This window comes from Rhinoraja longicauda, chromosome 1 (genome assembly GCF_053455715.1).
Source record: "Rhinoraja longicauda isolate Sanriku21f chromosome 1, sRhiLon1.1, whole genome shotgun sequence".
NCBI classification, from domain to species: Eukaryota; Metazoa; Chordata; class Chondrichthyes; order Rajiformes; family Arhynchobatidae; genus Rhinoraja; species Rhinoraja longicauda.
In genome coordinates, this window is record NC_135953.1 from 130,729,392 (window position 1) to 130,748,049 (window position 18,658).

General features: G+C 42.8%; 1 protein-coding gene across 2 annotated transcripts in view; it reads right to left on the minus strand.

The window, feature by feature from the left end:
- fstl5 (follistatin-like 5) overlaps positions 1-18,658 on the minus strand; it is a 614,890-nt gene that overhangs the window by 564,830 nt on the left and 31,402 nt on the right. For both annotated transcript variants that reach the window (XM_078406756.1, XM_078406747.1), the window contains exon 2: positions 12,842-12,980. In XM_078406756.1, coding sequence (XP_078262882.1) covers positions 12,842-12,967 — 126 coding nt within the window. In that variant the 5' untranslated portion in view covers positions 12,968-12,980. The remainder of the gene's footprint in view (positions 1-12,841; positions 12,981-18,658) is intronic.

Sequence of the window (18,658 nt, forward strand, 5' to 3'; positions counted from 1 at the left end):
GCAGAAGAAGCAAAAGCAATTGTTGGAGAAGGTGAGAGGCAAGTGTTTTGTAAATGGCTTGCATACCCATTTCCCCTGACTCTGCCGGGACATGAACTCAAATTGTAATAGGGAGAGTAAATCTTCCACAGCACATTTAATCTATAACTCATTTAATGTTTTGGATTCACCTTATTCAGTGGGAGGCACAGTGACGCAACAATAGAGTTGCTGCCTTACAGCGCCAGAGACCCGGGTACAATCCTGACTAAGGGTGCTGTCTGTACAGAGTTTGTACATTCCCCCCGTGACTGTGGGGGGTTTCTCCAGCTGCTCCGGTTTCCTCCCACACTCCACAGACGTACAGGTTTGAAGGTTAATTGGCTTTGGTAAAAATTGTAAATTGTCGTTAGCGTGTAGGATAATGTTATTGCATGGGATGATCGCTGTTGGGCACAGACTTAGTGGTCCGAAGGGCCTGTTTCCACCCTGTATCTCTAAATTAAACTAAATGAATTAATTGGATTATCAAGTATAACCACGATAGAACCTTGAAATGGAAAATGTGCAGGGGAAAAAAGGGAGTCTGTGCAAGATATAGCTCTTTCAAAGAGCTGGCATGGGCACTATGGGCGAAATGGCCTCCAGAGTTTTCTGATTCACCAAGCCTGTGCTTTGTTTTATATGATCAATGCTTGTGGTAAAAGTGCTCGCACATTGCGGTCCAGCAGAGAGCTCTAAGCTTTCTATGTCGAAATGGTATATGATTTTGAAACAAATTTGCAGATGGTGGAGTTCCCTTGTGATCGCTGCCTGTCCTTTCTGCAAGTTGAGTCAGCTGGCTCAAAAGTGTGGTTGTGGAAGTTTCGGCAAGTTGCTCCTCCTGCCCACCTTGCAGATGGTATACATTTCTCTACAAAGTGAGCAGACTGCAGAGGGAATGAATGTTTCAGGTGAAATCTCAGCCTCTGACTTTGCCAGTGGATATGGCTGAGACTGAAGATTGAGGGGGATCTTACAAAATTCTTAAGGGGTTGGACAGGCTAGATGCAGGAAGATTGTTCCCGATGTTGGGGAAGTCTAGAACAAGGGGTCACAGTTTAAGGATAAGGGGGAAGTCTTTTAGGACTGAGATGAGAACTTTTTTTTCACACAGAGAGTGGTGAATCTGTGGAATTCTCTGCCACAGAAGGTAGTTGAGGCCAGTTCATTGGCTATATTTAAGAGGGAGTTAGATGTGGCCCTTGTGGCTAAAGGGATCAGGGGGTATGGAGAGAAGGCAGGTACGGGATACTGAGTTGGATGATCAGCCATGATCATATTGAATGGCGGTGCAGGCTCGAAGGGCCGAATGGCCTACTCCTGCACCTATTTTCTATGTTTCTATGTTTCTATGAGACATAGACAATAACAACATTTAAAAGACATTTGGATAACTAAATGGATCGGAGAGGTAACAGGCTATGGGTCAAATGCGGCCAAATGCTGCTAGCTTAGCTGGGCACCTTGGATGGCATGGACAGGTTGGGCTGTGTCCATGCTGTATGTCTCTATGACTTTATAACTAGATGGCCTGCATATGCAGCCTTAGTTTTGTTATGGATGATACAGTCAATTTTTTGATCAAGGATGAAGGGAACTGAGAGGGTGAATGCACAAAGCCTTTTGCCTAAGGTTAGGGAATTAGGAACACGAGGACATTAGGTTTAAGGTGAGAGGGGAAAGATTTAATAGGAACCTGAGGGGCAGCCTTTTCACTCAGAGGAAGGTGGGTGTATGGAACAAGCTGCCAAAGGAGGGAGTTGAAGCAGGTACTATAACAACATTTAAACGTCTCTGAGGCAGGTACATGGATAGGAAAGTTTTAGATGAATATATGGGCCAATGTGGGCAAATGGGACTAGTTTAGATAGGGCATTTTATTTAGCATGGATGAGTTGGGCTGAAGAATCTGTTACTGTGCTGTATAGTCTATAGTCAATTTATTTGTCACATACACATAAATGTGCAGTGAAATGACTCTATGAATCTAAAGATGACAGCATGGAAGTATTAGTATTAAAAAAACCCAGAAAGTATTAGATATTCTCAACAGATCATGCAACATCCGTGGAGGGAGAAGGACCATTTCTGTGAAATGATAACTATGACCTCTCAACTGATGCTCCCTGATCTGCTGAATATTTCTGATAATCTTGTTTTGAATTTCAAATTCCTAGCATCTAGAGTTTTTGTTTTTCAATATGTATTGAGAATGTTGCATTGTGCCCTCAACTAGCTTCTCCTTATTCATTCATATTTTAGGCAGGAGATTGTAAAAATCCAGTTGTTCTTGAAGGTTGAATCAGAGAACAATGCAACACAGAATTTCGTCTTTTCACCTTTTGTGCCCGTGCCATCTTTATGAAAGAGCAATCCAATTAGTTCCGCTTTCTGCTTTTTCCCTGTAGCTTCCCCAAATGTTCATTCACTATGCTTTTGAAAGCGATTTTTGAGAATGTGCCCATCAGCTATTCAATGCTGTATTCCAATTCCACCCAACTAGCTATGAGGAAATAAAATATTCATGTCACCTCTGATTCTTCTGCCATTCATCCATAATTGTATTGTCTGTTTACCAATTCTTCAGCCACTGCCATGGGAAATATTCTTGTGATATACTGTACTAAAGCTGATCAGGATTTGAATGCACCTCGAAATATCAACATTTTCACTGCTCTATGAAATACGACCTCACTGTTGTTTAGATTCTCCATATTAACCGAAGTCCCTCATTCCTGACACTATTCAAGTATTTTATTTGCATTCCCTGCTCTAAATTCTTAACGTTTCCCAAAATGTGGCAACTAGAATTGGCACAAACTGTGGCCTAACAGTGTGTTATAAAGATTCAACAGTTTCCTTGCTGTGAGATGAAAACACATTTTCTTTCACTTGTGCCAAAAGGTTTTTGGATACCAATTTTATTTAGTTTAATACTGTTCTCCCCATTATTAACTATATGTCTTAAGATTGGCATTATCCACAAACTTAAAAATAATGCTTTGAATACTCAATTCCAACTCTTTATTAAATATCTGAAAAAGCAGTGATTGTAAATCGACGTTCTTCACTTGTCTGAAAAACAACTACTCACACTGCTTTCATTTATCTGCCCCTGAGTCAGATTTGAATACATTCATCTTGTGGCCTCATAAGCATTACTTTATCCAGAGACGTCTATAGTGTGGTTGTTTCCTTTTGACTACATCAACTGCAACCTCTCTATTACTCAATCAGAGAATGCATTCATTTTACATGCTCCCAATGATAAAGATTCAGCTTCTGAAATATTTTACACAATTACTCTTTGTGATTCCACATCTGTTCACGGAAAAGGCATCAGTTTGTAAGTAGAGACATTGTGCTCTTCCATTCACATACAATGATTACCGTGATTTTCATAGCCAATGGTTTTTCGTAGGAACAAACCAAAACAAAAGCTGTCCAAGCATTATTTGAATGCTGTGGAAAGCAAGTCGGAAAGACTTTATCTTCATTTTCACAAAATATTGTTGGCCCTCAATGTTCAGGATAAATAAATACTTATGAAATTCTGAAAGAAATTGCACAATGGTTGCCCAAAGTTTATCGTTTACATAAGCATCTTCTCAATACACATTTGGAGTCCATTATAAGATCTGCAGAAGAAGCTCATGAGAAACAGTCCCTTTGGTCCAATTTTCTCATGCCGACCAACATGCTTCATCTACACTAGTCCCATCAGCCTGCTCTTGGCCCATATCCCTCTAAACCCATCCTATCCATGCATCTGTCCAAATGTTCTTTGAATGTTGTGATAGTACCTGCCTCAAGTACCTCCTTCGGCAGTTTCTGTTATATACCTACCAACTTTTGCGTAAAAATGTTGCCTTTCAGGTTCCTATTAAATCTATCCACCCTCACCTTAAACCTATTTTTCTTGATTCCCCTACTCTGGGTAAAAGACTCTTTGCATTTATCTTATCTATTCCTCTGATGATCTTTTACACCTCTATAAGGTCATCCCTCATCCTCCTGTACCCCAAGGAGTAAAATAAAGTTCAAGCCTGCTCAACCTCTCCCTATAGCCCAGGCCCACCAGTCCTGGCAAAATCCTCCTAAATATTTTTTGCACTCTTTCCAGCTTAACAACACCTTTCCTATAACAGGATGAGCAAAACTGAACACGATACTCCAAAGGTGGCCTTACCAATGTCCTGTACAATGTGTGACACAAAATGATGGAGTAACTCAGCGGGTCGGGCAGCATCTCTGGAGAAAAGGAATGGGTGACGTTTTAGGTCAAGAACCTTCTTCAGAACCTTCCCAGTCTGAGGAAGTGTCTCGACCCGAAACATCGCCTATTCCTTTTCTCCAGAGATGCTGCATGGCCCGTTCAGTTACTCCAGTATTTTGCGCCTTTCTTCGGTGTAAACCAGTATCTGCTGTTCCTTCCTACACATCGTGTACAATGTGTGTTTGTCTTACTCTTCTCTTACAGTGTGGAAACAGGCCCTTCAGCCCAACTTGCCAAACACTGACCAACATGTCCTAGCTACACTAGTCCCACCTGCCTGCGCTTGGTCTATATCCCTCCAAACCTGTCCTATCCATGTACCTGTCTAACTGTTTCTTAAACGTCTGGCAGCTTGTTCCATACACACACCACCCTTTGTGTGAAAAAGTTACCCCTCAGATTCCTATTAAATCTTTTCCCCTTCACCTTGAACCTATGTCCTCTAGTCCTCGATTCCCCTACTCTGGGCAAGAGACTGTGCATCTACCGGATCTATTCCTCTCTTTGCTTCTCGTTGAGTGCTTCTCGTTTGAACTATGTCCCCACAGCTTTCCCTGTTAATTAGCTTATGAGGTTTCCCTTCATTCCTCTAAACCCCTTACATGTAGCCCATGCAAAACTTTTCCAAGGGTTTCTTTCCATGGCACCACAGGCCTTTTCTTTTTCTAGCAATGCCTTCGCCCTTCTTTCGGTGCATCTCCAGCTTTTTCCCCCACAGAAGAACTATATTTGTTTGTTAAGATTTAATACAAAGTGAAAAGTGAAAAGTGAAAAGTGAAAAGTGAAGACAGACAGACAGACAGACAGACAGACAGACAGACAGACAGACAGACAGACAGACAGACAGACAGACAGACAGACAGACAGACAGACAGACAGACAGACAGACAGACAGACAGACAGAGTCAGTCAGTCAGTCAGTCAGTCAGTCAGTCAGTCAGTCAGTCATTCAAGCAAAAAGCTCGATGCTGTTATTTTCCAGTCTGCTGGTGAAATATTCAGTGCTTTCTAAAAGCTGTGCTTGAATGTGGCAGCCACACCAGTGCAGTGTTCCCAGGTTACACAGGAGCAGCATTCAGCTGATGCCAATGAATTCTCTGCCTCAGAAGGCAGTGGAGGCCAATTCTCTGGATGCTTTTAAGAGAGTTAGATAGAGCTCTTAATGACAGTGGAGTCAGGGGGTATGGGAAGAAGGCAGGAACGGGGTACTGATTGAGAATGATCAGCCATGATCACATTGAATGGCGCTGTGGCTCGAAGGGCCGAATGGCCTACTCCTGCACCTATTGTCTATATGAAAATGAGCTGACCCCATAGTCTAAGGAAAGGTCTAAATGTTGCAGTGGCACAGTTTTGGCTCAGACTCGCATCGCTGAGGGAAATGTCAAGGGCGACTTTTTCTCTTAAATGTGCTAGCATTCATTTCTTTCACACTTACTCTTCAGCTTTCTTCCAATCCTGCTTCGTAAGAATTTTCAAACATTCGCTTTCTGTATTAATACAATGAACAAACTAGAGTTGTAATTTGACCATCGACAAAGAAATGATAGCTGTTGACTGAGCTGGCCAAGTCCAGAAGGACAGAACTGCCGAAAGGGATCTGCACAGGTAACAAATTAATCCCAAACAAGGGATACATTAACTCACCAATCTAGCTGTTATAGGTAAATGTTTCCATTCAATTGGTAGACATGGCTAACCTACAGTCCTTTTGGAGACTAAGGACACTGTTGTATTGTGTTGGACTACAACTGTGCTAAATGGGATAAACTAAATGGGATAAACTTTGGCCACTCAAAATTAGGAATCTATTAGGCATTGTGGACCATTATCAGCTGTAAATATGCACACTGCTACAACCTGCGACCTTAAAGGCCAGTGTGTCTTACATTCCACTTGGATTCACAAGCCAAGCAGTCAACTCTGGGGCAATGCAAAATGCATACATGTGGCAGCAACAGCCGAGCCTAAAATGAAGGGCAGACCCTGGTAAAAATGCAATACAGTAAAACTCAATTTCTACATTGATGAAACAGCTCCAACAACACTCAAAAAGTCCAACACATCCAGAACCAAGTAAACCGCTAGATTGACACCCCTTTCACCTCCCAAAATGTTAATTGCCTCCACCAGCAGCATATATATTGGCTGTGGTCACTTCTTCCGCAAAATACACGGCAGCTCTTCAGCTCGGGATACACCAACAGGACTACCCATCCATGATCTCGAGCACCATGAAGGACAATGGCAGCAAGCTCAGGGGAATCACCATTGCGGGTTCCCTTCCAAGTCATACACCACTCTCAGGAGGAAATCTATCGTCAGTCCTTCACCATCTATGCGTCTAAGTCCCCAATAGCTCAGCAGGAGCACCTTCGCCAGAAGGATTAAAGCTTTCAAAAAGATGGCTTGTCACCATCTTTTCAAGGGCAATTAAGGATGAATAGTCAATGCTGGTCTTGTCAATGTTTCCCAGAGGTGAATAGCAGTGAGAATAAACGAGGTGCCAGAATCTAGGATACTGCATGATGTAGCTGTAAAAATGGGGTGGCAATTGTTATATTGGCAGTGACCCTGTTCTCTATCCCATTCTTATTTGCCAAGATGTACTCAACTTAGTTGCGGAGAAGTGCCCAGTATAATTGGTGCAAATATTTTGTCACAGACCCACAGGAGACTGAAGGTCTACAAGTTTATGATACCAAACCAGGTATGAAAATTATTCTGCTTTCTTCTGCTTTCTTCTAGATTTGAGTATAGGATGGATTTAAGAGAGAGTTATATAGAGCTCTAGGGGCTAGTGGAATCAAGGGATATGGGGAGAAGGCAGGCATGGGTTACTGATTGTGGATGATCAGCCATTTTCACAATGAATGGCAGTGCTGGCTCGAAGGGCTGAATGGCCTCTTCCTGCACCTATTTTCTATGTTTCTATGTTTCTATGACAGACATTTACAAATGTAGAAGAGATGCCAATTCTGATTCCACAAAATCTTTCCAGTCCACCAGCAGGATAAGTGATGCATAATTCCTGAAATACAGTCTGGCACAGATTACTAAGTGGCAGAGCAAATGATTCAAGAATTTTCTAAAATTCTTATTGGCAAAAAGGGTAACATCACCACTGAATCTTGAGAAGTGGTTAAAATGGAAAAGGAGATTTAAGATTGGGAATGAAAACCTCATGTCCATTTGTTGGGAGCAAGTGGATGACACAAAGCTGGGGTGGCAGTGTGAGCTGGGAGGAGGATTCGATTGGGCAGCAGGGTGACTTGGATAGGTTGGGTGAGTGGGCGGATGCATGGCAGATGCAGTATAATGTGGATAAATGTGAGGTTATCCACTTTGGTGGCAAGAACAGGAAGGCAGATTATTTGAATGGTGTCAGATTAGGAAAAGGGGAGGTGCAACGAGACCTGGGTGTGCTTGTACATCAGTCACTGAAAGTAAGCAAGCAGGTACAGCAGGCAGTGAAGAAAGCTATTGGCATGTTGGCCTTCATTGAGAGAGGATTTGAGTTTAGGAGCAAGGAGGTCCTTCTGCAGTTGTACAGGGCCCTGGTGAGACCACACCTGGAGTTTTGTGTGCAGTTTTGGTCTCCTAATTTGAGGAAGGACATCCTTGCTATGGAGGCAGTGCAGCGTAGGTTCACGAGGTTAATCCCCGGGATGGCGGGACTGTCATATGAGGAAAGATTGGAAAGGCTGGGCTTGTAATCACTGGAATTTAGAAGGATGAGAGGGTATCTTACAGAAACATATAAATTATAAAATGACTGGACAAGATAGATGCAGGAAAAATGTTCCCAATGTTGGGGGAGTCCAGAACCAGGTGCCATAGTCTAAGAATAAAGGGGAGGCCATTTAAAACTGAGATGAGAAAAAACTTTTTCACCCAGAGAGTTGTGAATTTGTGGAATTCTCTGCCACAGAAGGCAGTGGAGGCCAATTCACTGGATGAATTTAAAAGAGAGTTAGATAGAGCTCTAGGGGCTAGCGGAACCAAGGGATATGGGGAGAAGGCAGGCACGGGTTACTGATTATGGATTATCAGCCATGATCACAATGAATGGCGGTGCTGGCTCGAAGGGCCAAAATGGCCTCCTCATGCACCTATTATCTATGTTTCTGTTTCTATGTTTCTCTAAAAACAGGGAAACAAATTAGTCTGTACATTCTATGTTCAAAATCAAATTTCATGACCAGTGGATCATGGAATACAGTGTGCATTTTGATAAAAGGAATGTGACACAGTGTGAATTCAGAATGATCATGGTTCCCCTCTGTGCAATGTGTGTACAGAGGTCAGCATATAGATGCGAGATAAAAAGCTTCCCATGACCTGGATCAATAAAGTTTCATGATATGATGCTTACGAAGCAGAAAGCGCAGACAGATTTGTAACAGTGACATGACAGGACCTGTACAGTGTGTGGCAGTGGCTTGTAGCTCCTCTGGGAGATAAACGCTGCAGCACCAAGGCCCTTCAGTGAGCTGATCAGGCTGCAGATGAGAAAAGCTGACAAGCAGCTTCTGTCTTAATCTTATCTCTAAATCCCTGGGACCTCATTTCACTAAATCATTTGCTTTCAACTGTGATTGCTAAGCACTCGCCATGGTTATGTTTTTATAATGTAGTTGTACCTCAAGAGATGACGATTGTCCCAATAAGCCTTACAAATCCTTTCCATTTGTTGGCCATAATCCAGATTGGGATCCACTGGGATGTTTCAGTGGAACACCATCTCAACAGGAAGGTTCATTAAAATGACTCAGTTTTATCTTTCACCATATATGTTTGTTATATACCTGATGTTGCTAGGTGATTCCTCCCAGGTTTAAATCCCTCCTGTGAATCCTAACTCCTGTGAGAATTGTTCCCACCAAATAAGCAGCCCTTCAGTACCTCCCAGTCATGGCCCTGTGCAAATCATTCTAAAGACAGCTAACGCAGCCAAGCTAAATTTTGCCCTCAACTAATTCTCGTGAACGCGAACCGCTGTTATAAGCTAATTACCAGCAGCAGAAATCCAGGCAGATTTTTGACATCTGTCACCCCCAGTCCAACTGCAGAAGTCATGACACACCCATTTGATTCCGTACGGTGCTTAACAAGTGAGGATTTGAAGATATCAACTTGTGTTAATTGAGAGGACTTAAAAATGAATTGTTGGCAGGATTACTCATCTGGTCGCGCTGTTGACTTTCACCACTCTACAAAACTTGCGATGGGAAGAATCCATTGAACAATAAATATTAATTCTTTTGATTTAAAAAAAAATGCAGTACAACAAACAGGCTGCAAATCTTCAAGACACAGGGAGGGGAGCAGAATACGTGGGCAGATGTTTGGTAAAATGTGAATGTGCATGAGAAATAGCTCTCTTAAAATAAACAAGCAAAAGAGGTATAGCTTCATGGAAAGACATTGAAAAGTGTGGATGTGTGGAAAAGTGTGGAAAGACCTAACAATCATGTTTAACGTATGAAACAAGAATGTAGATAAACAAACTTATCCTTAAAGCAAAGCATTAGTGCAATGGTTAAATAACCAGACAAGTGATCCTACAGCTTTGTCTAACAATCCAAAATTATAACATTGGCCCGGCAACCAGAAATCAGTCAATAATGTAAATGTTAAAATAAAACTAGTCTGTGCAGTTTGTAGCTGTAAATTGTCAAAAACTTAAGCTTAATTACTGTTCTGCAGGGGAGGACTCTTGCCTGAATCATCTGGTCTGACAGCAATAAGATTGTTAACTGCCCTCTGAAATAACCAAACAAGTCATTCATTTGTATCAAACCATGTAGGAAAAAGGATTAAAAATAGACACAAAGTGCTGGAATAACTCAGCAGGTCAGGCAGCGTCTCTGGAGAACATGGTCTCTGATTAGTCTTAAGCAGGTACCCGACCCGAAACATCACCTAACTACATCCTCCAGAGAAGCTGCTTGACCCGCTGAGTTATTCCAGCACTCTGTGTCTATTTTGAAAACCAGCATCTGCAATTGCTTATTTCTTATGGGAAAATTATTAAACCGGACAGAGGACAAGTATTGACAGCCTTGGAATTCAAACACAGAAGAGTTGCTCAGAGCTCTGTTAATGTTGCTGCGTATTCCTTATAAATCTCTGGGGACCGAGTTGACAATGGGAAAGCAGTCTTTCAAACGAATTAAGTAACAAACAAATTTAGTCATACCGAATCGTATATTACAGATAATGAACCAGAATCCCTAGATACCTGGTCCTACTGGCTGGACAGACCCACCAAAGGGTGGCACAGTGCCAGGGACCCGGGTTCAATCCTGTCTACGTGTGCTGTCTGTGCGGAGTTTCTACATTCTCCCTGTGACAGCGTGGGTTTTCTCCGGGTGCTCTGGTTTTCTCGAACATTCCAAAGATGTGCAAGTTTATAGGTGAATTGGCTTCTGTAAATTGCCCCTTGTGTGTAGGATAGGAAAGTGGGATAACAGGGTACTACTGTAAGGGTGCATGGACTTGGTGGGCCAAAAGGCCTGTTTCCACCACAAACTTCAAACTCTAAAAGTGGCAGCACACTTGTATAGAGGTGGAAGTCAAGAATGACTCCAGGTCCCATAAAGCCTCACAACTTCAGGTAAAACTTGGGCAAGGAAACTTCTTCCTGAGGAACAACTACCAATCTCCGTCAGCTGATGCAACAGCACTGATCTGTGAACAGCCGCTGGAAGAATAATTGAAAGCAGCATAAAACAAACTTTAAAATTAACATACTTCAGAAGCTGAACATCTGAAGTAAAACCAGAAAAAAAATTAGAAACCTAGTTAGATCAGGCTGTGGCAACAGAAACATCAATACCATTTCAGGTAGGGAAGGAGAGACAGAGACAGAGACAGAGACAGAGACAGAGACAGAGACAGAGACAGAGACAGAGACAGAGACAGAGACAGAGACAGAGACAGAGACAGAGACAGAGACAGAGACAGAGACAGAGACAGAGACAGAGACAGAGACAGAGACAGAGACAGAGACAGAGACAGAGACAGAGACAGAGACAGAGACAGAGACAGAGACAGAGACAGAGACAGAGACAGAGACAGAGACAGAGACAGAGACAGAGACAGAGACAGAGACAGAGACAGAGACAGAGACAGAGACAGAGACAGAGACAGAGACAGAGACAGAGACAGAGACAGAGACAGAGACAGAGACAGAGACAGAGACAGAGACAGAGACAGAGACAGAGACAGAGACAGAGACAGAGACAGAGACAGAGACAGAGACAGAGACAGAGACAGAGACAGAGACAGAGACAGAGACAGAGACAGAGACAGAGACAGAGACAGAGACAGAGACAGAGACAGAGACAGAGACAGAGACAGAGACAGACAGAGACAGACAGAGACAGACAGACAGAGACAGACAGAGACAGACAGAGACAGACAGAGACAGACAGAGACAGACAGAGACAGACAGAGACAGACAGAGACAGACAGAGACAGACAGAGACAGACAGACAGAGACAGACAGACACAGACAGAGACAGACAGAGGGGTTAGGTTTAAGTTATAGAAATGATGACTGAGGAATGGACAGGCCAAAGGCCACATCTCTGATAGGGTGAGACAGGGGTTGTTATTTTAATAATCCATTGAGACCCTGTGTTTGACAGGTTATTGAGAGCAGTTGGGGAGAGAGAGAGCACAAGTTAAGGTTCATGCAAAAATTGTGAAATGCAGAATTGTAAGAACTGCCCAGCAGGTCAACCATACAAGTTGAGAGAGATAAACTGAATCAATATTACATTTGGACAATGTACAACACAACTGATCACGGAAGCATCAATATTTATGTTTCACATGTTTCAGCTAATGACCAGCTCAAACAAAAGAAAATATAACCATCTTGCCTTTGGTATTTAATGGCATTTTAATTGTCATGTACTTCTCTACCATGTACTTTTCCTTTGGGTGAGGGTGGGGAGAGGGGAGGTTGGGGTTGGTTGTCATAATTAACCTAAAACTCAGCTGAACCAGACACATGAATACTATGGCTACAAGCGCAGGCCAGAGACTAGGTATCCTGTGACATGTGACTCATCTCCAAGTGTTTGCAAAAAAGAGCAATTAGAACAAAGACAATTGGGCGGCATGGTGGCGCAGCGGCATGGTTGCTGTCTTATAGCGTTTGCAGTGCCAGAGATCCGGGTTCAATCCCGACAATGGGTGCTTTCTGTATGGATTTACGTTCTCCCCTTGACAGCGTAGGTTTTCACCGAGATCTTTAATGTCCTTCCACAATCCAAAGATGCACAGGTTTGTAGGTTAATTAGCCTTGGTATAAGTACAAATTAACCCTAGTGTGTGGAGGATAGTGTTGATGTGCAGAGATCGCTGGTCGGCGCAGACTCAGTGGGCCGAAGGGCCTGTTTCCGCGCTGTATCTCTAAACTAAAACAACTAAGAACGTTGAGAACATTTTGTTATGCTTGCATTCAGCCTGCTTACTTTGACTTGGAAATATACTTATAAGGAACTAGTATAAACAGAGTACAGACAGTACCTTATGACGTAAACGAACTAAGGGCACATAGTATTTCGGACCAAATCCTTCTTTCGTCGGCCCCCCATCAGTGCTCAAGAAGATAACACAAAGTAATAAAAGTGTCGTCCACCAGTCAGGCATCATTGTTAGTCTTTGCCTGAAAGCAAAAAAAGGAATAGATATGTAGAATTTAATCACTTATCAGATGTTTGACTAACAAAATTAGACATGAAATTACTGAATTAATAGGTAACAATAAAATTAACATAGGCTTTGGGAAACAATGATCAATAACCACTCAGTTTTCACACCAATTTAACTCTCGAGCATACATTGATTAATGTATCAACCCTTTAATTTGTGCCTGCTTTCTTCAAAACACATTCTGCATCCATTGGTGAAAGTTATTGTCATTGTAATAATGTTTGATTCAGTGATTTTAAACCAGAATGTAGGCCCCAGTGGGACGTGCAATTGTTAATTAGAATTCCCCAAAAGCGACTTGTGTCTTTTTTGCCCAGTGGCCGCCAAGCTCACTTTTACTTTGGCCAGGACTCCTGGCACAAACATCCGCAAGGAAGTTGGCTCCTGCCTGACTGGTAAAGCCCTAAGCAATGTCAGGGCTCCCCCATTGTCAACCACACAGAAATGTTTTGACAGCCAGCGAAGCCAAGCTGAACCAGCTGTCAAAAGCTACAAACAAACAGGACCGCTTTAAAAAAAAATCTCTGGCATTCACAAATACTCAAAATCTACTGAAGAATGACTCTATTGTATTAAAAATAATTTATAAACGTTAAAAAAAAATTACAACACTTAAGAACACTAGAAGGAACTGACTGGATTCAATTAAATAATTTATATTATCTTAAACATATATTTTTTAAATGATACTTTTGGCCCATTCCTTCTATCCACAGATGCTGCCTGTCCCGCTGAGTTACTCCAGCATTTTGTGTCTATCTTCATTTCTCCACACAGACTTTTTTCTCTTTTGAAATGAATGGAATCACCTCAGCTGCTCCAGACCTAACTTTCTATAGACTAGACTGCCATTTAATCCTCACCTAAAACCGCTGCATGGCAGGCCACCTTCTTGAACCACTTCTGGTGAAGGTGCAATTTGTAGTTGGAATTCCACTATTAGGCGCCAATAACGATGAAGGAATGGCAAGACATTTCCAAGTCAAGATGGTTTCGTTCCTTGGAGGGGAATCTGCAAGTGGTGGTGTTCACGTGCTACTGCTGACTTTATTTTTCACTGCGATAGAAATCTACAGTGCAAGAAATGATGGTGAAGCTCTGAGGCAAGTCACTGTAGTGTATTCTGTGGATGGCAGACACTGCAGTGCCTGTGTGCTAGTATTAGAGGGAATGCATATTCAGGATGGTAAATGATATTCACTCTATCATATTTATTCTCTCTCTCTATATATATATATATATATATATATATATATATATATATATTTCAGGTCGAGACCCTTCTTCAGACGGTACATAGTGTGTATATATATATATATATATATATATATATATAAAACCATATAACCATATAACAACTACAGCATGGAAACAGGCCTGTCCGGCCCTACCAGTCCACGCCGACCATTCTCCCTGACCTAGTCTCATCTACCTGCACTCAGACCATAACCCTCTAATCCCCTCCTATCCATATACCTATCCAATTTACTCTTAAATAATAAAATCGAGCCAGCCTCCACCACTTCCACCGGAAGCTCATTCCATACAGCCACCACCCTCTGAGTAAAGAAGTTCCCCCTCATGTTACCCCTAAACCTTTGTCCCTCAATTCTGAAGCTATGTCCCCTTGTTGGAATCTTCCCCACTCTCAAAGGGAAAAGCCTACCCACGTCAACTCTGTCCGTCCCTCTCAAAATTTTAAAAACCTCTATCAAGTCCTCTATCAAGTATATATATACACACACTATGTACCGTCTGAAGAAGGGTCTCGACCTGAAACATCACCCATTCCTTCTCTCCAGAGATGCTGCCTGTCCCGCTGAGTTACTCCAGCATTTTGTGCCCACCTTCTATTTAAACCAGCATCTGCAGTTCTTTCCTGCACACAGTAAACGATATGGTTTGCATTGCTGCCGATGGTGCTGAGGTTCTTTCCATAGTTGAAATTGCACTCATTCTGGCAAGTGGAAAGTGCTCCAGCACACTGATGGTGACTTGTGTCTTTCGGCGGTGGAAAGGCTTTTGCGTATCAGGAGGTGAATAATTCACCACAGTAACCCCTGCATCATATATTTTGAAGAGGTAACTAAGATCAATGAGTTGCTCATAATCGTCTTTTGTAAGGCATTTGACAAATTATAGGTTGGGCCAGATAGTTAAGGTACCGTGGATCCAAGGCGAGTCTGCTAATTTAGGTCCCGAAATTGGCCGCGGGATTTTTCACTGCCTGGCGGGGGCTTAAATGTTGGGAGCCATGACCGCCCGACGTGCAGCGGCAGCGTGTTTGCCTGCCCCGGATTGCGGGGCTTGGGTCGGCCCACTGCGGACCTTTCACCGTCCGGCGTGGCCTGGAACGTGGCAATGACACCAGTCTGACCGCGGGAGAGGACAGCAGGGGAAGAGAAATGACATTCTGGCCTTCCATCACAGTGAGGAGGGGACTGGAGGAGACTCACTGTGATGGATGTTTTTTTTTTTTGTGTGTTGGTTGGGGTTCTGTAATTTGCTTATTTTATTGCTTTTATTGTTTGACTGTGGGTGACTAAATTTCGTCAAAAAAACTTGTTTTTTGGAGGACAAATAAAGATATCCTGAATCTTGAATCTTGAATCTTGAATCTAAATGGACGATGACAAGAAACAGAGAATGGCGGTGGAAGGATGTTGTTCTGATTGGAAGTCTGGGACCAGTGGTGTAGCACAGGGATCAATGACAAGACCTTGGTTGTACGTAATATGTATTAACAACTTATAGGACATATGACTAGTATGGTTATGGATGACACAAAGGTTGGCGATACTGTGGATAGCGAGGAAGATATTTTAAAGTTACAGCAGGACATAGATCAGATAGAGATTTGGGTGAAACATTGGCAGATGGAATTTAATCTCAAAAAAAGCAAAGCGATATATCTTGAGAAGTCAAATTGGAGTAGGGATATACAGGAAAGGTTGGGGCACTGAGAAAGGTTGATGAACAGAGGGACCTTGAGATTAAGTTAATAGTTGTGTGAAAGTGGGTAGAGAGTTGAGAAAAGGCATATGGTATGCTTGCCTTCATAGATCAGGTCTTGCAGGTAAACATTTGAAAGGTTAAGTTGCAACTTCATATCATATCATATATATACAGCCGGAAACAGGCCTTTTCGGCCCTCCATGTCCATGCCGCCCAGCGATCCCCGTACATTAACACTATCCTACACCCACTAGGGACAATTTTTACATTTACCCAGCCAATTAACCTACATACCTGTACGTCTTTGGAGTGTGGGAGGAAACCGAAGATCTCGGCGAAAACCCACGCAGGTCACGGGGAGAACGTACAAACTCCTTACAGTGCAGCACCCGTAGTCAGGATCGAACCTGAGTCTCCGGCGCTGCATTCGCTGTAAAGCAGCAACTCTACCGCTGCGCTACCGTGCCGCCCACATGAAACATTGGTTAGACTGCACTTGCAGTATTGTGTACACTTCTATTTGTCACATAATATGAATCATGAGTATAAGAAAATAACTGCAGATGCTGGTACAAATCGAAGGTCTTTATTCACACAATGCTGGAGTAACTCAGCAGGTCAGGCAGCATCTCAGGAGAGAAGGAATGGACGACGTTTCGGGTCGAGACCCTTCTTCAGACTGATGTCAGGGGGGGCGGGACAAAGGAAGGATATAGGTGGAGACAGGAAGATAGAGGGAGATCTGGGAAGGAGGAGGGGAAGAGAGGGACAGAGGAACTATCTAAAGTTGGAGAAGTCGATGTTCATACCACTGGGCTGCAAACTGCCCAGGCGAAATAAGAGGTGCTGTTCCTCCAATTTCCGGTGGGCCTCACTATGGCACTGGAGGAGGCCCATGACAGAAAGGTCAGACTGGGAATGGGAGGGGGAGTTGAAGTGCTCGGCCACCGGGAGATCAGTTTGGTCAATGCGGACCGAGCGCAGGTGTTGACCGAAGCGATCGCCGAGCCTGCGCTTGGTTTCGCCGATGTAAATAAGTTGACATCTAGAGCAGCGGATGCAATAGATGAGGTTGGAGGAGGTGGAGGTGAACCTTTGTTTCACCTGGAAAGACTGTTTGGGTCCTTGGATGGAGTTGAGGGGGGAGGTAGATTGTGCTGGAGAGTATGCGGAGGAGACTCACCAGGATGTTGTCTGGATTGGATGACTTTACTTGCGGGGAGAGATTGAATTGGCTAAGCTTGCTTTCCTTCGATCAAAGGAGCTTGAGAGGTAACCTGATAGAGGTCCATAAATTTGCTAGAGGCATAGATTGATAGAATCTCTGTGTACGGTGGGGGTTTCCAAAAAATATATCACAATTTTAAGTGTAGAAAGGAACTGCAGATGCTAGTTTAAACCGAAGAAGGACACAAACTGCTGGAATAACTCAGCAGGACAGGCGGCATCTCTCGAGGGATGGAATGGGTGACGTTTCGGGTTGGGACCCTTCTTCAGACCCGAAACGTCACCCATTCCTTCTCTCCAGAGATTCCTTCTCTCCAGCGTTTAGTGTCTATCACAATTTTAAGATGGGAACGAGGAATTTTAAAGGGGACCTGAGAGGAAAGCTTTTTTTAATATACAAAGAGTGATTAACATGCTGCCAGAGGAGGTGCTAGAATCTGATACAATCATTATGTCTAAGAGACATTAAGAGAGGTATTTCAAGACGTCATGGAAGGTCACAGGCTTAATGCAGGCAAATGGGATTATGGGTAAGGGAGGATAGGTAAAAAGAATGACGATCGTGATCCTTTTCTTTTTAACCATCTTTTCACCCAGGCCCTTTCCTGTTCTATATGGTTCTATGACTTTGTATCAGCTCATTCCTGTTTGCTGTCCATGTCATGCCGCACACAGGCATGGACTGCTTATTTTCTGAGATGTTGTGGGTCGAATTGGATCAGTTGTGTGATTAGCAGTGAACATCCCCATTTCTGACCTTATGATCAATGAAAGGTCGTAGACGAAGCAGCTGAACTCCAGTAGCAGGGCCTTGGGTCTAAGGTGAATATATCCAACAACCACAACAATCTTCTTTTGTGAACAAAATGACTGCAGCTTTGGGAAGAACACACGCTTGATTTCCACTGACGTTACTAGGGCTATTTGATACCTCACTCTTTTAAACGCTGCCTCAATGTACAGGGCATTGACACTCAGCTCACCTCTGGAATTCACATAATTTGCCCAGGTTTCGATACAAAGGCTATGATGGAGCTGAATGTTGCTGGTGAAATTCAGCTCGTCAAAAGTGAGAATGTTTTTGGTGAGTGCCTCATGATAGCACTATCGATGCCATTTCCCGTCATTTTACGTACGATTCAGAAGATATCAATTGTATAATAATTCATCACCTTGTATATAATATTTCTTATATTTCTTATAACGCACAAAGAAGGTTATCAATTGTATAATAATTCATCACCTTGTATATAATATTTCTTATATTTCTTATAACGCACAAAGAAGGTTATTTGGCCCAATGAGTCTATGCCATTCATAGCGAAGTTTTTTATTTATTTTTTTTATTTTATTTTTTTTATTTTTAATAGGTGCAGGAGTAGGCCATTCAGCCCTTCGAGCCAGCACCGCCATTCAATGCGATCATGGCTGATCACTCTCAATCAGTAC